Consider the following 17581-nt stretch of genomic DNA (forward strand, 5'->3'; position numbering starts at 1 on the left):
ACGAGCCTTTTCTCAAAGTTTGATGGTATATTTGAGCCTTTTGCCTTTTAACAATAATAGATTATAAATTTTTATAAAATAAATAACATTGAGTACTATTTGTAAAAAAATGTAAACAATATATATAAAATGAAATAATTATTAAAAGCAATTTGATATTTTAAAGTACTGTTTATGTCTCGAAAGAATATTTATTAATTATATTATGATTAAAAGAAATATATTAGAATAAATCAATTATATACAAGTTATTAATAATTTTTTAAAGTTTAAAACCTTCATTTGATTTTGGCTTTTAAGTTTGAGCCGCACTAACGTTATTTGAAGGGATAAGGGTCTAAAAAATACCTCAACTTTGGTCGGATTTGCTATTGCGATACTAAACTTTCATGAGGACCTATTACCTCCCTAGACTATTTAATACCGTATTTTAAACATATATATTTGCCCACGTGGACATAAAAAATAATGCAAAAATATAAATAGTAATGTGTCCACGTGGGCACATATATACTTTTAAAATACTATTAAATAGTTTAGGGGGTAAAAAATACACTATTAAATAGTCTAGGAAGGTAATAGGTCCTCATGAAAGTTTAGTATCGCAACAACAAATTCGATCAAAATTGGGATATTTTTCAGACCCTTATCCCTTATTTGAAATCAAGTTTTGTTATCGTGGTCTTATTGATTGACTTTTTAAAAATATATGAATGTATCAAAAATTTCAAATGAAAGCTACAACTCACAAATGTACATCCTTTCACCTTTTTGTTTTTAATGTTTTTTCATTAACTTATTATCTACTTTAATAGCCAAACATCAAATGTTAGTTATTCATTCAAGTCTTCTTCTTCTATATATACTAGGTGGGGGAGGCCCGTGGCAAGCACGGGCCCAATAGTCCAAATACTATGCACGTAAAAATATAAATATTAAGGCTTTTGCAGAAGATGGATAATATGATATGTTATATACTATTAGATATATTTTGAGAATAATGTAGAACAAACATCAGTAATGATGCCGTACTTCAACGATCTGCAAATACTAACTAATATTGTAGAACCAAAATAATATAGCAGATGTTTCATTTTTGGTATATAAGATTAGCATGTCATTGTTATCATATGTAGAGGACGCCGGAGTTTGCTTCTTAGTAGCTAATCTTCTTCATTCAAAAAGCCATAGCATAGGGAGACCGATTCATTGTATTCTCCCTATTAAGCAAAAGTCACAAAATAGAGTGAGGGAGTTCCTGTAATTAGACAGTTTGAAGCTTGTGAGAAACTGAAAATTGGCAAAACATAGCAAAACAATTTAAATAGTAGCCTCCAAAGTGGGACATTTTTAGTACAGAAAGTGGAAAACAGTAAATGGAAATTTCAAAAAGAACAATACATGGTGGAATGAGGCTGACGCAATTGATGTCCAAAGGCTACGATCATATATAGCAATCAGGACAGCAGACAATTACATTTACAGAAGACAAAAGATCCAATCACACACAATAAACATTACAGTCTAACATAAAGAAATACACAACTGACAGAAGCTAGTATCAGGGATACACAAGTTTTTAGAGTCTTTGCTCAATGACTCTTACAGATTTTACAGCTAATATATTAGTGGATAGGTATGAAATAGAAAGAAAGTGATGGAATCACAATAAAAGTGATAGAGGTGTTTTTCTACTGAATAACCTTGTTAAAGTAAATGCTATGCCGTGGAACTTATACATTATATGTTGGGATCCTCTGTCAACTAAAGAATTGGTAAGTGTAGTCTTAATGCTATTGTTAAATGATCAGTAATGTAGTGTACAACTCCTATTGCATGAGAAGCTTTAAAGAAATCATGAACTTTTGATCAATAGAAGCTTTTTGGATACTTTGTGATAAATATTATCCTAACTCTGAAGTAATCAAGCTAGTCAATTTCATACTGCATACTGCTCAATTTCATCGGCATACAGAAGTGCCTTAATCTGGCATTCCTGAAAGTATGAGTTATAGAAAGGTGAGAGTAAGTAAGCTGAGATTAACTGTAACTACTTACCAATAGTAAAAGGAAGGAAAAATGTTCATATGAGGTAAAAAGAAGAAGAAGAATATTGATAAGATAAAATATAATCCGCTCACCTCTTCATCTTCCAAAATGAAAATTTGGAATCTACATTTCTTGTCAAGACTTTCTCGTGGGCGTCCAATTTCCACAATTTGAATTTTGCAAATCGAATGTCGTGTTGCTAATTCTATTCGGTCGATGTTCAATCTTAGTACCATGTTTGTACGAAATATATTTAACCAAACAGTAGTATCTGCATGATAGCATGACTATTGAGTCAAAGTTCTTTCTTTTTTGTGGTTGCATGAATAAGGGAAATTAAATTAGGAACATGCAACAACATAATTTCCCTCCAGATAGTAAAAGTCAGAAAATGTAATGAAAATAGAATATGAATATTTGTAATGAAATTCGGAACATGCAAGAACATAATTATCCCTAACTTACTGAAAGATTAGAAAATATAATAAATAGCCCCAAATCTGTCTGCTAACTAATAAAATTGGAATTTTAAGTGAAAATAATAACTGTAATTTTGTCCCATTTTGGTTTCTTCCTTTGGTGAGAAGCAAAATTTGCAACAAAAATTGAAAATGGGAAGAGGGAAAACATGAAAAGAGGATCAAAATACCTGAGAAAGGGAGCAAAAGTTTTTCTTCAATGGAAGCGTAATAAATTTGTGTTGTATGAGTAATATATATAGGAGTAATATATATATATATAAGTACAACTGTCTTTCTCTTAAAAATTGATGGGGTTTTGGTAGGCAATGAAATTGTGCCAAAAAAAGAGACAAAATGATTACATTTGACACTGAAAAGCAAAATTTGAAGAGGCTTTGGTCTAATTATATAGTGATGTGTCTTGTGGAAATTTGATGGGTTTTGATAGCAAATGAAATTGTGCCAGAAAAGAGAATAAATTATTACATTTGACTGCACAATTTGAGCAGCGTTTGGAGAAAAAATTATTACACTTGACTGCACAATTTGAGCAGCCTTTGGTTGAAGTTTCTTTTTGAAGTCTATCTATTGTTATTCTTAAATAAACTATAAAATTTCAAATAGCAGCTAATGAAATATCAGGACCATTTTATATCACAATTTAAGTAACTGGAAAAGATATTTTTGATAGAGAAACTGAAATAAGTTTCCTATGATTTATCAAGGAAGTCAAATTCAAGATTCAATCTTGATAACAAAAGTTGATGAGTGTATGAATAGCTAATAATGTCTGAAATTGAAATAAACGTAGAAAGAAACAGTAATCATGAACGAAGAGGGTTCACAGAATAGTTATTTTTCCTCTTCGCAATAGAGAGTATGAATTATGAAGATTTCAAGTAACCTCATAGAAGATATAGAAATGAATCAAAACAAAAGAACTTAGAAACTTACCAGAAGTAGATTTGAAGCAGTCAAAGAAAATAAAATGGGAAAGAGTTTAAAGGAGATTCGAAGTGAGAGCTGTGGGGGTAAAAAGGACCATAGATGCAATCTGTACATCAAAGTTATATACATATTTATTTACATTTTCAAACATGCATAGGAAAATAATATACAGTTCATGATACCGAAAAATTACTGTAACTAAGGATTAGAGCAACATTGAAGAAACATAGAAGCAAATTAAATTGTACAAGCTTTTCTTTTTATAAAACACATGTATTGTAATGTTTTAAACCATGTGTACCTCTTTTTCTCTGCATAATACATGTGTATTATATTTACTCATCTAAACCTTATTACTGAAGTAGAACTGAACATTACTCTCTCTCAACGCCGGCGAAAGAGGATTAGAAATTTTTGCTTGTTCACATCCAACTTTTTTCTTCTCTTTGTATATTTGTTGTTTATTCTTCTCTTCTGATGATTATTGGCTGAATTATTGAAGGTATTTACTTATTATGGGGGAAATGTTACTTTCATTCTTGTGGATATGGTTTATTCTTGCATTTGACAAAACACTATCAAGTAGATCATTTAAATATTCTATGAAGCAGACCATGCACTTGAGCGACAAGAGAAAGGTATTGTCTTAGGGTTAAGGGAGAAGGACTGTGTGAGAATGTCTTAATGCTAATTGAAATACCAAAGAAATGTGAAAACAGAGTTAAAACACTATGAATGAAGAGATTATTTACTTGATCTGTTGTTTGCCTTCTCTCGGTCTCATCACAGCGTAGTAATTTAAGACAGTGAGCTTGCATCTGCCTATATGATCCTTACAAGATGCCTTGTTCAAAAAATTTAAAATGGGAAAAAACATATGAAATGACAAATGATGATTCCTTTATATCAACAGAATTATTCTGCAGTGTAGATGCATAAATGAACATACTTTCTTTATCTACCAAAAAGCACAGAGTTGAGAAGCTGTCAGCTCCCCTGCGTTTTAAACTATTGAAATACACTATCAAGCAGACCATACAGTTTAAACTGTTATATGATATATCATAACAACATTCTTCTGCTGAATGAACAATTCGTCTAATAATGACGGCTCTTAAAATGTCATCATTAGATTTTGATTACTCAAAAGAACATAGGATATTATTATCCTTTGTTTCATGAAGACCTGAACAAATTGGAAAGATGCGTGCTATATTGCAAGGACATAAGGAGCTTTTAGATTGTCAAAGTAGTGCAAATCTAGCAGGTAATCCTATTCCTACTTGAAATGGATTGTAGACACTGGAGCCTCAGATGACATGATACATAATCATGCGTATTTGCATCATAAGAAATAGTATCAGCAGACAGCAGACGTAAGTTTACTGTGGATGACATAATTGCTTTAGCGAAAAGAGGAAAAAAAAAGAACTTGCAATGAAATGCAAAAAATAGCAGTAGCACCTTAGACGCATTTGTTGTGGACAATGGATGGACCACAAATGTCGTACTCGGCCTTCAAAATCCATATCTGATTAAGTACAGTACATGTTTAAGTTAGGAAGAACCCAGTTGAAAATGTAGTTTAAAATGCAAGAGAAGATTTTTGCTTACTGAAAGGTGCTAAGTGAAGTGAGGATGGATAGTCACTGTACTTTGTCTCTGGTGTCATTATGAATTCCAGTATCCATTTGTGTCAGATCTGACCTACTACTTCTCTTTCACTTTCAGAGACATAATTGTTGTGTTTAGTAATAGGGCTGCGATGAGATCTCCAGAATTGTTGTGTTTAGTAATTGGGGCTGCGATGAGATCTCCAGAATTGTTGTGTTTAGTAATTGGGGCTGCGATGAGATCTCCAGAATTGTTGTGTTTAGTAATTGGGGCTGCGATGAGATCTCCAGAATTGTTGTGTTTAGTAATTGGGGCTGCGATGAGATCTCCAGAATTGTTGTGTTTAGTAATTGGGGCTGCGATGAGATCTCCAGAATTGTTGTGTTTAGTAATTGGGGCTGCGATGAGATCTCCAGAATTGTTGTGTTTAGTAATTGGGGCTGCGATGAGATCTCCAGAATTGTTGTGTTTAGTAATTGGGGCTGCGATGAGATCTCCAGAATTGTTGTGTTTAGTAATTGGGGCTGCGATGAGATCTCCAGAATTGTTGTGTTTAGTAATTGGGGCTGCGATGAGATCTCCAGAATTGTTGTGTTTAGTAATTGGGGCTGCGATGAGATCTCCAGAATTGTTGTGTTTAGTAATTGGGGCTGCGATGAGATCTCCAGAATTGTTGTGTTTAGTAATTGGGGCTGCGATGAGATCTCCAGAAATGTCATGTGCCACTCTGATATTAGTGATGTGTACCCTTCTTAGTGTTGACAGCAAAGCTGCAGCGAAAGTTTCGAAAGTCGAAGCATAGACAATTTGGGTAAGTAACGATGAGATATGTAAGCCTATGAAATAAGTTTAGTTAAATGTAGGAGAATCCCAAATTTGACGTATGAAGGAAAGAGGAAAGAGTCTATCTTACTTAAAAGTAAAAAAAAGGGAACTTTCTGGAGAAGTTAGATACCTATACTATGTAGAACATTTTGTTCAGTTCAAAACTCTGAAGCTTCACACTGGTCTACACACATGTTTCACAATCTAAAACCACTTTGATAGCTTTAAAATTCTGTGTTGGTGTACTTTATGCATGTTCTATAATGAGACGTCAATCCTACTGTAACAGCCTAACACTTGTATACAGAATGATTAAATCAAATTGACAAACCTAGCATCATGGTAGACATAGTCATTGAAAATGTTAAGGTAAAATCGCTCCTATTTCTTCAAATACTCATGTAACACCCTTGAGATTTTCATGCACTTTCCCTCTAGATAAAGCAAAGGAAGATTATTGCAACATGCGACACAAACAATGATTTTTACTTTCAGCTTGTCCATTCTTGTGCTTTCTTTAAGTTGACATAATTACACCCCTACTTCACATGTAAATATTACAACTTCTTAGTGCGTCGATTATAGGAATGCTCACTGTACATTATATCATATTTGTAAAGATTTGTAACTATGAAAAATGCACTTCGAGGAACAGAAGATCATGATAAGTGTGTTTTTTTCCATCTACTTCTTTTTATTTATTTACAACTTGGTAGTTGCTCCTTTACTCTATTTTTTCACATAAAATGGAACTGTAGAAAGTTGATATTAAAGAAATTAACAACTATTAGTTTTGCCAGTAGCTTACTAAAAGAGAATAACATGTGTTCTACAGTAACAATAAATATGGTGACTTGTTTTAGTTCTCATATGCAAATGGTTTTTTAAAAGCTCAGAAAGGTATATGGGTATGAAAAATTTCACATCACTAATATCATAGTGGCACATGACATTTGTGGAGATCTCATGACAGTCCCAATTACTAAACACTAAAATTGTGTGTGTGAAAGTGAAAGAGAAGTAGTAGCTGAGATGTGACGCAAATGGATACTGGAATTCATACTGCAGGGGAAAGGAAATCACTTATGAAGATGATAAACCTCACTAATCATAACAACATTACATAGAAGCCTCGTAGGCTCTCATAATTCTCAACAATAATACTAAGACAAAATATGGAATTTGAATGTAATCAACTAATATCATGAGGTTAAAGCTAAAGTTGTTTCAGGCAATCCAACAGAAAGTGCATATAAGCTTACTTGCATATCTGGAACGTTGAGGCAACAACAAAATTTGAATAACCAACATACCATCTTTGCTAGTTCATTCTATTTAGTTCCTATTGATGGATGTCACTACCGAGTGAGACTGCAGCATTGATCTGAGAAGCCAAAAATATTGTCTTTTTAGTATGAAAAATTTGGAAATGAGGAAGATATCTTCTGCTATTGGATAACATAAGCACATTGAAGATTGTGGTCTATGAGGGAAGAAGCAAATCTAAGTCACATTATATTTCAATCAATATTAATTCAAAAGGCAGGGTAAAGAACGAAATTTTAACTGTAGGTAGTTAAGAAGACTTGCCCTTTGTAGTTTTTGATGTATGAAGAGAACATACAGTTGCAACATAATATTGACCACACTATATCCAACAGAATAATAAACTACAGGAATTCATGCTCCTACATAATTTTTCAGCACTTAAATCACAATAGGTAGGATTGTAAATAAATGTTAATCATATTTATTGATTGCTAAATTGCCAAAAGTACAAAAAGTTAATTTCCTCATTTTCATAAGAAAGATTCAACCTCTTCATCAGGTACTTTTGGATGAACAAACTGGGAACCTGTTTGTCCTTTGATTTGAAAATTTCAATTTTCAACAGAGGACGTGCGATGATGCTTTCTTTAATTCCAAATTAACTTTTTTTTTAAATAGTCTAAGAGAAAACTGAATTAGCAAATGCCTGCCACAATTCATTTACCTGAAACCATAACTAATACATGGAGCAACAACTGTCAGAAGAACAGAAGAAACGGAAAGATAAAATATCCATTGTGCCGCCTGTTTATAGCAAGAAAATCAAACGTCACCAGTGGAATCCATAAAGTCACTCATGTCTAGCAATTAAACAAATTCCTAATGACCTCGACCAAAACATACACAATCTTTTTATTTTATTTTTAAAAAAAAGGAAGAGCAGAGTAACAAAGTACATCAAGAAAAACAGAATTGGATTTAACAGGTTACAACAGACTTCAAACTCGAGTCAAAACAAAGAGACCAGAGAAGATTAACGTCCACTCCTCTTGCCCGAATCCCAATCGAACCTAAGTTTATCCAAACCTCAACTATCCTATACAAAACGTCAAAGTTAAACTGTTGCATTGATATACAACTTAACACTTGTAAATGTCAATCATAAAAGGGAATCAAGCTACTGTCACAACCCGACTTAAGATAAGATGAGGATAATCCTAAATAAAGCCACATTAAGTCTCCAAATCACATGAAAGAACTTCTATCAGACATTAATCAAACGAAAAGTAAACTAAACAACTAATGTAAGGCAAATTCCTAACAAATTGTTTTGTCCATGATTGATGGATATGAACTTTATACCTATGATTATCACGAATTGAATTATAATCAAATCGAAGCAGAAATGAAAAAATCATACAAAATAATCTTATATATTTACGCATCAAAAAACGTCTGTCCATACACTATTACAAATTTAGAATTCTGATAACATGAAATGACAACAAAACAGTAATTAAATTAGTGTTTTAGGTGATGAGTAATAATAATAATTCTACCAATCTTACGGCTGAACGATTACAAGGTTAGTTTAGCAGATTGGTTAGACAATCATACAAATCATACAAAACAAAATTCAAAATTGAAGATTAGTCCACTGTCAGGCTTGTTTAGTATCTATTAATGTACAATTCTTTTTGCTCGTTGTACAACTAATTAATGCAGTCAAAAGTTAATGTACAAAATTGTATGCATGTTGTACAAGAGTATTACAATCATACAAAACAAAATTCAAAATCGAAGATTAGTCCACTGTCAGGCTTGTTTAGTATTCTCACCTTATCCGTAACACACTAACAGAATCTTCACAGGAAATTACCTGTCAGTAATTTGAATTTGAAAAGAGATTAGCATAGTCTTAAAACAAAATTTCTCTAGCTAGCATGACAGTAACATCAGTAAATACACAAAACAACATAACAAAGCAAAAATCCTAACGACGAAACCTCAACCATCTTATACAAAAGATAAAATTAAAGGGTTGCACTGATAACTCAACATTGTGAACCTTAATTATATAAAGGAATCAGGGTAAAAAAATGACCAGCTAAAGACGTAAGATAAAATGAGGGCTATCCTAAAGTAAAAGACACATAAAAGCTACTAAACAACTAATCTAAAGGCAAATTGGCTGATAAAGTAAACCAAACAACTAATGTAAAGGCAAATTACCTACTTATGAGCAAATGAGAAAAGTATACATAATGAACTTATATGTTTAGTCAGTTAAAAGCCTCGGTTGATACCTTTACATTAGTTGTTCAGTTGATCTAGAATAAAAAAGTAGAATCTTGAAGGAGAAATCTTCACCGATCTTAAAATCTGATATCTCAAAACAAAAGAATGGTGACAAATTCAACAGTCATTTGAGATGAGAAAGAAGCTCAACGAAGTAATGAAAAATAGAAACGATTGTGGTCCAACTTCATGTTCTTACAGAATTTAGCAAAAACATTACTACATATCATAAAACTCTGTTGAGGGTTAGAGGAGCAGCAGCTATTATAAGGGTTTAACATGTATTGCAATTTTTAACGTGAAATGACCAAAATGCCCGTTGGTCGGCAAGCTGGCAAGACAACCGAGAGGTGCTTGTGAAGCCGCTTATATATATACTAAAATGAAAATTAAAAGATTCAAACTTGGACAAATTGCTTACAAATTTCATGTGATCACAACTGTCAAAGTATGTTAATGAGATTGTGTGCAAATGGTTCATGAAAATTAACCATTAAAGCTATTATCACGTCAACAGCTTGGAAGCTATACAGAAACTACATAACATATCCAAAGATGAGGAGTCTCTATAGTGATGGACACAGAAACAAAATAGTGCAAAAAATTATTTACTATTAACGGTATATAAAATTTAAACTCAAAATATAAAGGTACATGGTGTAACCTTGTACTAATCATCTGGAGTGAGCTTTCATGAATCAATACAATTGATGATGGCAACATACCAACATCTTAACTGGCATTCCACACATTAATTAAGTCCAACATCAAATCTTGTTACCAACTTCCAGAAATAACAATTATATGTCCTGTTCTCTTTCGACTTTTCTCCTTCACGTAGAAAAAAGAAAGAGACATATGACCCATAAATAACAATCATATGTTTGGTTAGATTAGGATTATGAGATAGAATAAAAATTAGGAAGCAAGGACATTAAACTTTAAACAAAACATGGAACATGCCTTTTACAGCAGCTGCCCTCCCCTAATTTTATCTCAAACTGTGATCATTTAATACACCAGCCAAAATAAAAAGGTAAAACAAACATCAGTAATTGATAGGTGAGCAAAAACATTACTACATATCATAAAACTCTGTTGAGAGTTAGAGGAGCAACAACTATTGTAAGGGTTTAACATGTATTGCAATTTTTAACGTGAAATGACCAAAATGTCCGTTGGTCGGCAAGCTGGCAAGACAACCGAGAGATGCTTGTGAAGCCGCTTATATATATACTAAAATGAAAATTAAAAGATTCAAACTTGGACAAATTGCTTACAAATTTCATGTGATCACAACTGTCAAAGTATGTTAATGAGATTGTGTGCAAATGGTTCATGAAAATTAACCATTAAAGCTATTATCACGTCAACAGCTTGGAAGCTATACAGAAACTACATAACATATCCAAAGATGAGGAGTCTCTATAGTGATGGACACAGAAACAAAATAGTGCAAAAATTATTTACTATTAACGGTATATAAAATTTAAACTCAAAATATAAAGGTACATGGTGTAACCTTGTACTAATCATCTAGAGTGAGCTTTCATGAATCAATACAATTGATGATGGCAGCATACCAACATCTTAACTGCCATTCCACACATGAATTAAGTCCAACATCAAATGTTGTTACCAACTTCCATAAATAACGATTATATGTCCTGTTCTCTTTCGACTTTTCTCCTTCACGTAGAAAAAAGAAAGAGACATATGACCCATAAATAACAATCATATGTTTGGTTAGATTAGGATTATGAGATAGAATAAAAATTAGGAAGCAAGGACATTAAACTTTAAACAAAAGATGGAACATGCCTTTTACAGCAGCTGCCCTCCCCTAATTTTATCTCAAACTGTGATCATTTAATACACCAGTCAAAATAAAAAGGTAAAACAAACATCAGTAGTTGATAGGTATATTATCAAACACCCTTGGTGCACTAATGATACTGAGAATTTATTAGTAAAGATGAATGAGTAAAATAGAAGAATATATGTAAAATACAATAGAGATCAACAACCTGAAAGAACCATTTCAAAAAGGTTGATCCTGAATTAATTAAAAGGGCACACTATGTTACTTCACCTTACGTTACAATCCTTTTTTCTCTTCCTCTAGCCTCTTCTTTTAATATCAACACTCTGTTTTTTACTGTGTAAGAAAGTAAAATCAAGGATTGAAAGTATGATAAAATTTAGAGTATTTAAACTTGGAAGGCATTAGTAAGAGCTTAGACATTAACAATTCTTTAATAAAAAATATTGAGGTGGCTTATATATTGCAAATTATCCCTAAAATTCATAGGAAAGTTTCGTGAGGCCCTCGACATTTTAAGTATTTCTCAAGTGGTAACTTCTGAAAAGAAAAAGGAATTTTGCTGTACGAAGTCTTATTCTCGCAGGTTTTTTCTCTTATTTCAGTTACGTCATCGTTATTGAGTTCACTAACTATTGTTCTTGAACCAGTAAGGTTCAGTTGCCTTTAGAGATGAATAAGACTTTATTCAGCAGCAAGTTTCAAAGGATCTAAATATTGCTAATCTCTCTTTTCCAACCTCCAAACACTCTTGTTGAACAATTTAAAGGCTGAAATTAGTTCTAACAGACAAAAAGAAAATAACAAAAACATAAATTTTCAACCAAGACTAAATCTTTTTAGAATTTTAGACACCAAAACAATTTGTAAAAATGAAAATTTTCTTGCCAATCTCTCTTTTTCAACCTCTAAACACTGTAAAGCAAGGAGACAATAGCATTTACTACAAAATTCAAATAGCTGGACAGACAAATAAGTTTACTAAAGCTACTTGTTGTGTTCCTATACCAGATGTCATAACAATCAATATGAATCTATTTGGTTGTCTTTATATGTAGGTTGAGGTCAATATAATTATAACGTGATATTAAGAATATTATATAGATATTTAAAAAATAGGATTGTCTAAAATAAAGGTCAGGAATGGTCGTTATGCAACGTTTTTTTAATTTGGTGGTGTAGACTGACCTCTTACACCTTTTTTTGTTAATGTGGATGGTTCAAATTTCAACTTCTCATTTGAGAAATCAGATGCAATAGTTGTTTCCTGCTTCTCACCTCACTGATTCCTAGAGGCTTGATCTTTTTGGAATCCCTCTCAGTAGTGCTGGGCGTAAGAGTCTGTTCCTTTTGAACGTAGGAAAGAACTGACAAAGTTGTATGTGTGGTATTTGAGTTGCCCAAAGATGAGTTCCTTAGCTGAATTTGAAATAGTTTATTCTACAACATCTTATGGACATGGTTAACATGAAACAATTGCTTCTAAAAAGGTCATTTAGAGAATTTGTAGAAATAAGCATATATGCTAAACTGTTTCTAATCAAGACAGATGGTGTTGCAACAATAGACGTGTAGAAGTAGCTACCAGAAAAAACATGCAAAGTATTAATGATATATGTAAATAAAAGGTCACCTTAATGCAAGTTATGTCAAATATGTTTTCTGCTGTCACGAAGAATAATTTTTCTCCCAATACACCAGAAATGGATGTTGTGGCCAAAGCAGTGCCATCAATAAGATCAATTTCAAAGAGGCGCCTGAAACCGTGGAAAGTTTAATATTTGTGTATAATATATGCTATATTTTTCACGAAGTACAATTTACAAGAGAAAAAGATAGTATTGAGGCACTAACGTTGTCTTCCGATTACATTTTGGGTATTCAAAATCCTTTTTATCCTTTGTGCACTTCTTCTGTTTGCAGCATGAGCATTCACACACAGAAAACATTTGCAGCTCATTTGATATTGACATTCCTTTCCTCAACATAGAAGAGTTCCATCTGTCGGGAAAATTAAAATCACATATATAACACATACATATTGTATACATCAGTAATCACATACACAAAATGTCTGAAATTACTGTTGAATAAATTTAAGTTATTTCTTTGGTTTAGGCAAAGCTAGACAACCCGAGTCATGCACAAAATTATGGGTCACTCAAATACCCCCAAAAAATGAAACTCACAAGTAGAATAAGATAATCGAAAATAAATTTAAAAATATGAAGATATCATTAAGTCAAAATCAATAGAAGTTGAAGTTAGAACTCATACGTCTTTCATAAGTAAATTAAAAAAACCTAATTCAAGCAGCAAGACCTTGTTAAGTAAAATTAATCTATACACCAAAAATTAATAAGCATACTCTCAAATGATCAGCAGGCTTCACCCAATAAGATTAAAGTTCTCCAATGAAACATGGCCAGTGCATTTGGTAGCTAAATGTAGTGGTATATTAGCTTTTATCTGAAGAACTTAATTTATTAGTGAAGTGTTTTGTAAGTTGTTTTCGAATACTACAGTTGCAACTTTTATCCAATTATAGCCAACCTAAGAATCGAAAGAAAACCTAAGAATCGAAAGAATAATGGGAGAAACTACCATTATAGGTTCTCTTCAAGAGCGAAAATAACATAGAGTTTATGATAGCCAACCTAAGAATCGAAAGAAAACCTAAGAATCGAAAGAATAATGGGAGAAACTACCATTATAGGTTCTCTTCAAGAGCGAAAATAACATAGAGTTTATGATAGCCAACCTAAGAATCGAAAGAAAACCTAAGAATCGAAAGAATAATGGGAGAAACTACCATTATAGGTTCTCTTCAAGAGCTGGACACATTACCGAAAAATTGGGGAAGAAGGGAAAGCAAAACTTACTGTAACGAAGGATTAGAGCAAGATGGAAGAAACATTTGAGGGAAAACTGAGATCCAAAAACGATGATCCGGATTTGATGAAGAGCAAAAGGCAGCGATAGGAAAAATGTGGAGCAGGCAGTAGATAGCACGGATGAACAATGAAGAATGAAAGAAGGGCGAAAGTGGACAGTCATGTGAAAAATAAATTAGGGCAAAGTTAACATTAAAATTACCTATTTGCCCTTGTTCGTCCTTCCCGATAGTACAACTTAAATTACATGTGGAACAACTTTTTGGAGCTGTGTTGGTCCTTCACAACTCCCTCTTCTAAATAAGGGTAATAATATATATATATATATATATATAATGAATTATATAAATAGTTAAATTTTTACCAGAAGATAGTGTAAATGAGGATACACTTTGTTTTATTGAATTGAGTCCATACTGAGAATTATAGAGGAAAAAAAATTAGTATGGGTTTAGCCCAAAAGAAATAGTGTCAAACTATATCAAAAGAGACATTTTCACAAATATATAGCGCCACTTTGGTGCTGATTTACTAATTTCTGAAATTTGCGTTGTATATATTTCAGATACAATAATAATATTTTGTGTATTTGTTCGCTCAATTTAGTTGGATACACTGTATTTGTTCTCTCAATTTAGTTGCATCAGCACTTTTTTTCATTTCGAAAGATACAGTAATTTTACAACCAGTCACTCTTTATTAGATAGGGAAAATTGCGCGTATAAGCAAACATATACTAGTTAATTACTTAACATAGCTATAGTTTGCCTTAATTATAATATGTGACCTACTTTTAGCTATGATTACACGGCTCAACTTTTTAGTTTTGTATAATTCGGATTTGTATAATTTGTATAACTTTTGTATAATGTAATTTTATATAGTATAATTTGTATAATTGTTTACACTTTAGATGTTTGTAATTGTATAAATTCGTTATTTCGAGTTTATATAAAAATAACTTAATTATACAAATATACCTACAAACTATACAAACATATACAAACTCGCGAATTATACAAACGAGACAGCTTAAATTGTAGCTACAGCCCGTAAATATACAAACTATAGATAAGGAGCATAATTAAGTTAATTATAGTGGCTATTTGCGAAAGTTCCCTTAGATACAACATTCGTTTTGCGGAATTAACAAAAGTACTTAATTGATTGGATACACTTGCTCGATTTTTATTGGATACACTACTACTAGCCAAAAATAGTTTTAGATACAACATTCATATGGAAGGATTAACAAAGCACTAATTTGACTGCTTACACTTTCTCAATTTTGCAAAATAATAGATACAATCCAAAAGAATTCTTCATACAACTTCACAAAATCACTAGATTCCTACATACAATAACGATTTTAAAAAATTAAATACACACATATACAATTTAGCTACTCCTTTGAAAATCACAAAATACAAACAAGAAGCCAACAAAGCGGAGCAATGACTATCACAGACAAAATCAACTTAGGTCATCGGAAAAAAATGATGTAAATCCAAAGCAATAGCAATCAAGAGACACAATCACAAGGTAGAAGTTTTCTTTCCTTTATCTGAAACAAATTCGAATTCTCAACACAAATACTTAAACATTATATAATAAGATAGTCAAATTACAAGTTACAACGGCAACACTAAAACTCTTGAATTACAATGAAAATAACAAGTAACTAAGGATACATATAAGAATAGGATGAGCAGTTTAGACTCTAGAAAGAAGATGAGAGGAACATATAGTATCATCACAATATGCATAATTCTCCAAAACCGCGATGGCAACCATTTAAACTCTACTCAACCTGGATCCCAAGCAAAATTACTATTGGGCTGTGTAATCCTTGGGTCTCTTTGTGATTTATCCTCAGGCCCAATAGTTTGGCCAACCGTGTTCACAACATTATCCTTGTAACAACTTTGTTTGACCTCTCTTTTTCCAAAAATGTAAGATCTTTGAGGCTCCCCTTCGCCCTATTGTTCTTAGACGGATCTCTCACTCTTGATGAAAAGAATGTAATAAAGAAATTGAAGCAGTTGAAGCTTTCGTTGGAATAAATTCGAATGAGAATTAATGAAAGGAAACTTTCTCTTTTGGTCGTCTCATGACCTAAAATTTGGGATCGTGATGACACATATTCCAGTCCTATCGATCGTAAATCAACTTAACACTATAGTGTTTTGTCCAAGTAGAAAATGTGAAATTTAAAGTAAAACATGGGTAAGTCTAGAATTTGAATCATAACTTCAACATAAACGATGATATGTACAACCTCCAAGAACTGAAGACACAAATACAAGTGCGTCATTGATTTGAAACTATAAGGGGCGTTTGGTGTGATGGATAAGGAAAAATAATTATGGGATAAATTTTTAATACCCCTTAATTCTATGTTTGATTTCAAAGTGTGAGATAACTTATCCCACAATTAATAATTATGATTGAGATAAATTATCCCTACTTGTGGATGAAATACTAATCCCCGAATAACTTACTTCAGAATAAAAATGTAAAATAACAAATGTTGGTGTTTTTAAAAAAATGGGGCAGCAGATTGAAAGTGTCTGTCAATATTTTATTAAGCATAATAGGAGGGCTTTAAGTAGCCAACTTGATCACATAATCGCAGAAAATCTGCATAACAAAAATTTAAAAAGACTAAATAATCTCAACAATTAAAACGACCTAACAATTATTTAAAATTCAAATTCATCCTAAAACTAGGTAACTTATTATTTTAAAAAGGGTAAAGGGTCAAATATGCCCCTAAACTATTCGAAAAGGTCGAGATATACCCTCCGTTTAAAGTTTGGCTCACTCATGCCCTCGCCGTCCAACTTTTGGTCTAAATATGCCCTTATGGGCGTTAGTTGGCATGCTGTACATATTCAACTCTATTTTTCATTTCTTTAAATGCCACATGGAATTGCCATGTCATTTTGACTTTACCACATGACATTTATATGAAAATGGAAAGGGATCAATTATACCCCTAAAAAATTTGAACCCATAAACACCTAATCTGACCCATAAATCAACCCCCTTTTAAAATAAACTACCCAACCCGCTTTCAACAATTTTGTTTAAATTTTTATTTTTTTCGGTAAATCCCGAAAATGAGTAATTGATTAATAAAAAATAAGAAAAATATAAAATTAACCCCAAAAATTCACAAATAAATATTGTAACCTTAAATTCAAAAATTTCAACAATTTTTTTTAAAATTTTTTTTCCAGCAAATTCCGAAAATGAGTAATTTATTAAAAAAATAAAAATTAAAAAAAATGTTGAAATTTTTGAATTTAAGGTTACTATATTTATTTGTGAATTTTTGAAGTAAATTTTATATATTTTTTTCATATTTTTCCTTTTTTTATTAATAAATTACTCATTTT

General features: G+C 32.0%; 1 protein-coding gene across 15 annotated transcripts; it reads right to left on the bottom strand.

Moving 5' to 3' along the window:
• Positions 1-1660: 1660 nt before the first annotated feature.
• On the bottom strand, positions 1661-13328 carry LOC102597406 (uncharacterized). Of its 15 annotated transcripts, XR_001472274.1 has the most exons (13): positions 13141-13328; positions 12920-13043; positions 12565-12768; positions 11557-11622; positions 9473-9548; positions 9005-9045; positions 7891-7970; positions 7160-7281; positions 4923-4989; positions 4211-4302; positions 3465-3564; positions 2142-2320; positions 1661-1996 (listed from the first exon to the last, which is right to left on the bottom strand). XR_001472274.1 is itself a non-coding variant. In XM_015304758.1 (6 exons), the coding sequence occupies exons 1-5, from the start codon at positions 13272-13274 to the stop codon at positions 7233-7235; spliced, it is 489 nt and encodes a 162-aa protein (XP_015160244.1). In that variant the 5' UTR covers positions 13275-13314; the 3' UTR covers positions 5741-5842; positions 7211-7232. The 15 variants fall into 15 exon arrangements, 3 of the variants coding, with proteins under 3 accessions (XP_015160244.1, XP_015160245.1, XP_015160246.1); XR_001472278.1 differs by lacking the exon at positions 3465-3564 and having other exon boundaries at positions 2177-2320; positions 13141-13326; XR_001472273.1 differs by lacking the exon at positions 3465-3564 and having other exon boundaries at positions 13141-13326.
• Positions 13329-17581: the final 4253 nt, after the last annotated feature.

The sequence above is a fragment of the Solanum tuberosum genome, unplaced genomic scaffold (genome assembly GCF_000226075.1).
Source record: "Solanum tuberosum cultivar DM 1-3 516 R44 unplaced genomic scaffold, SolTub_3.0 scf00604, whole genome shotgun sequence".
Lineage (NCBI taxonomy): Eukaryota > Viridiplantae > Streptophyta > Magnoliopsida > Solanales > Solanaceae > Solanum > Solanum tuberosum.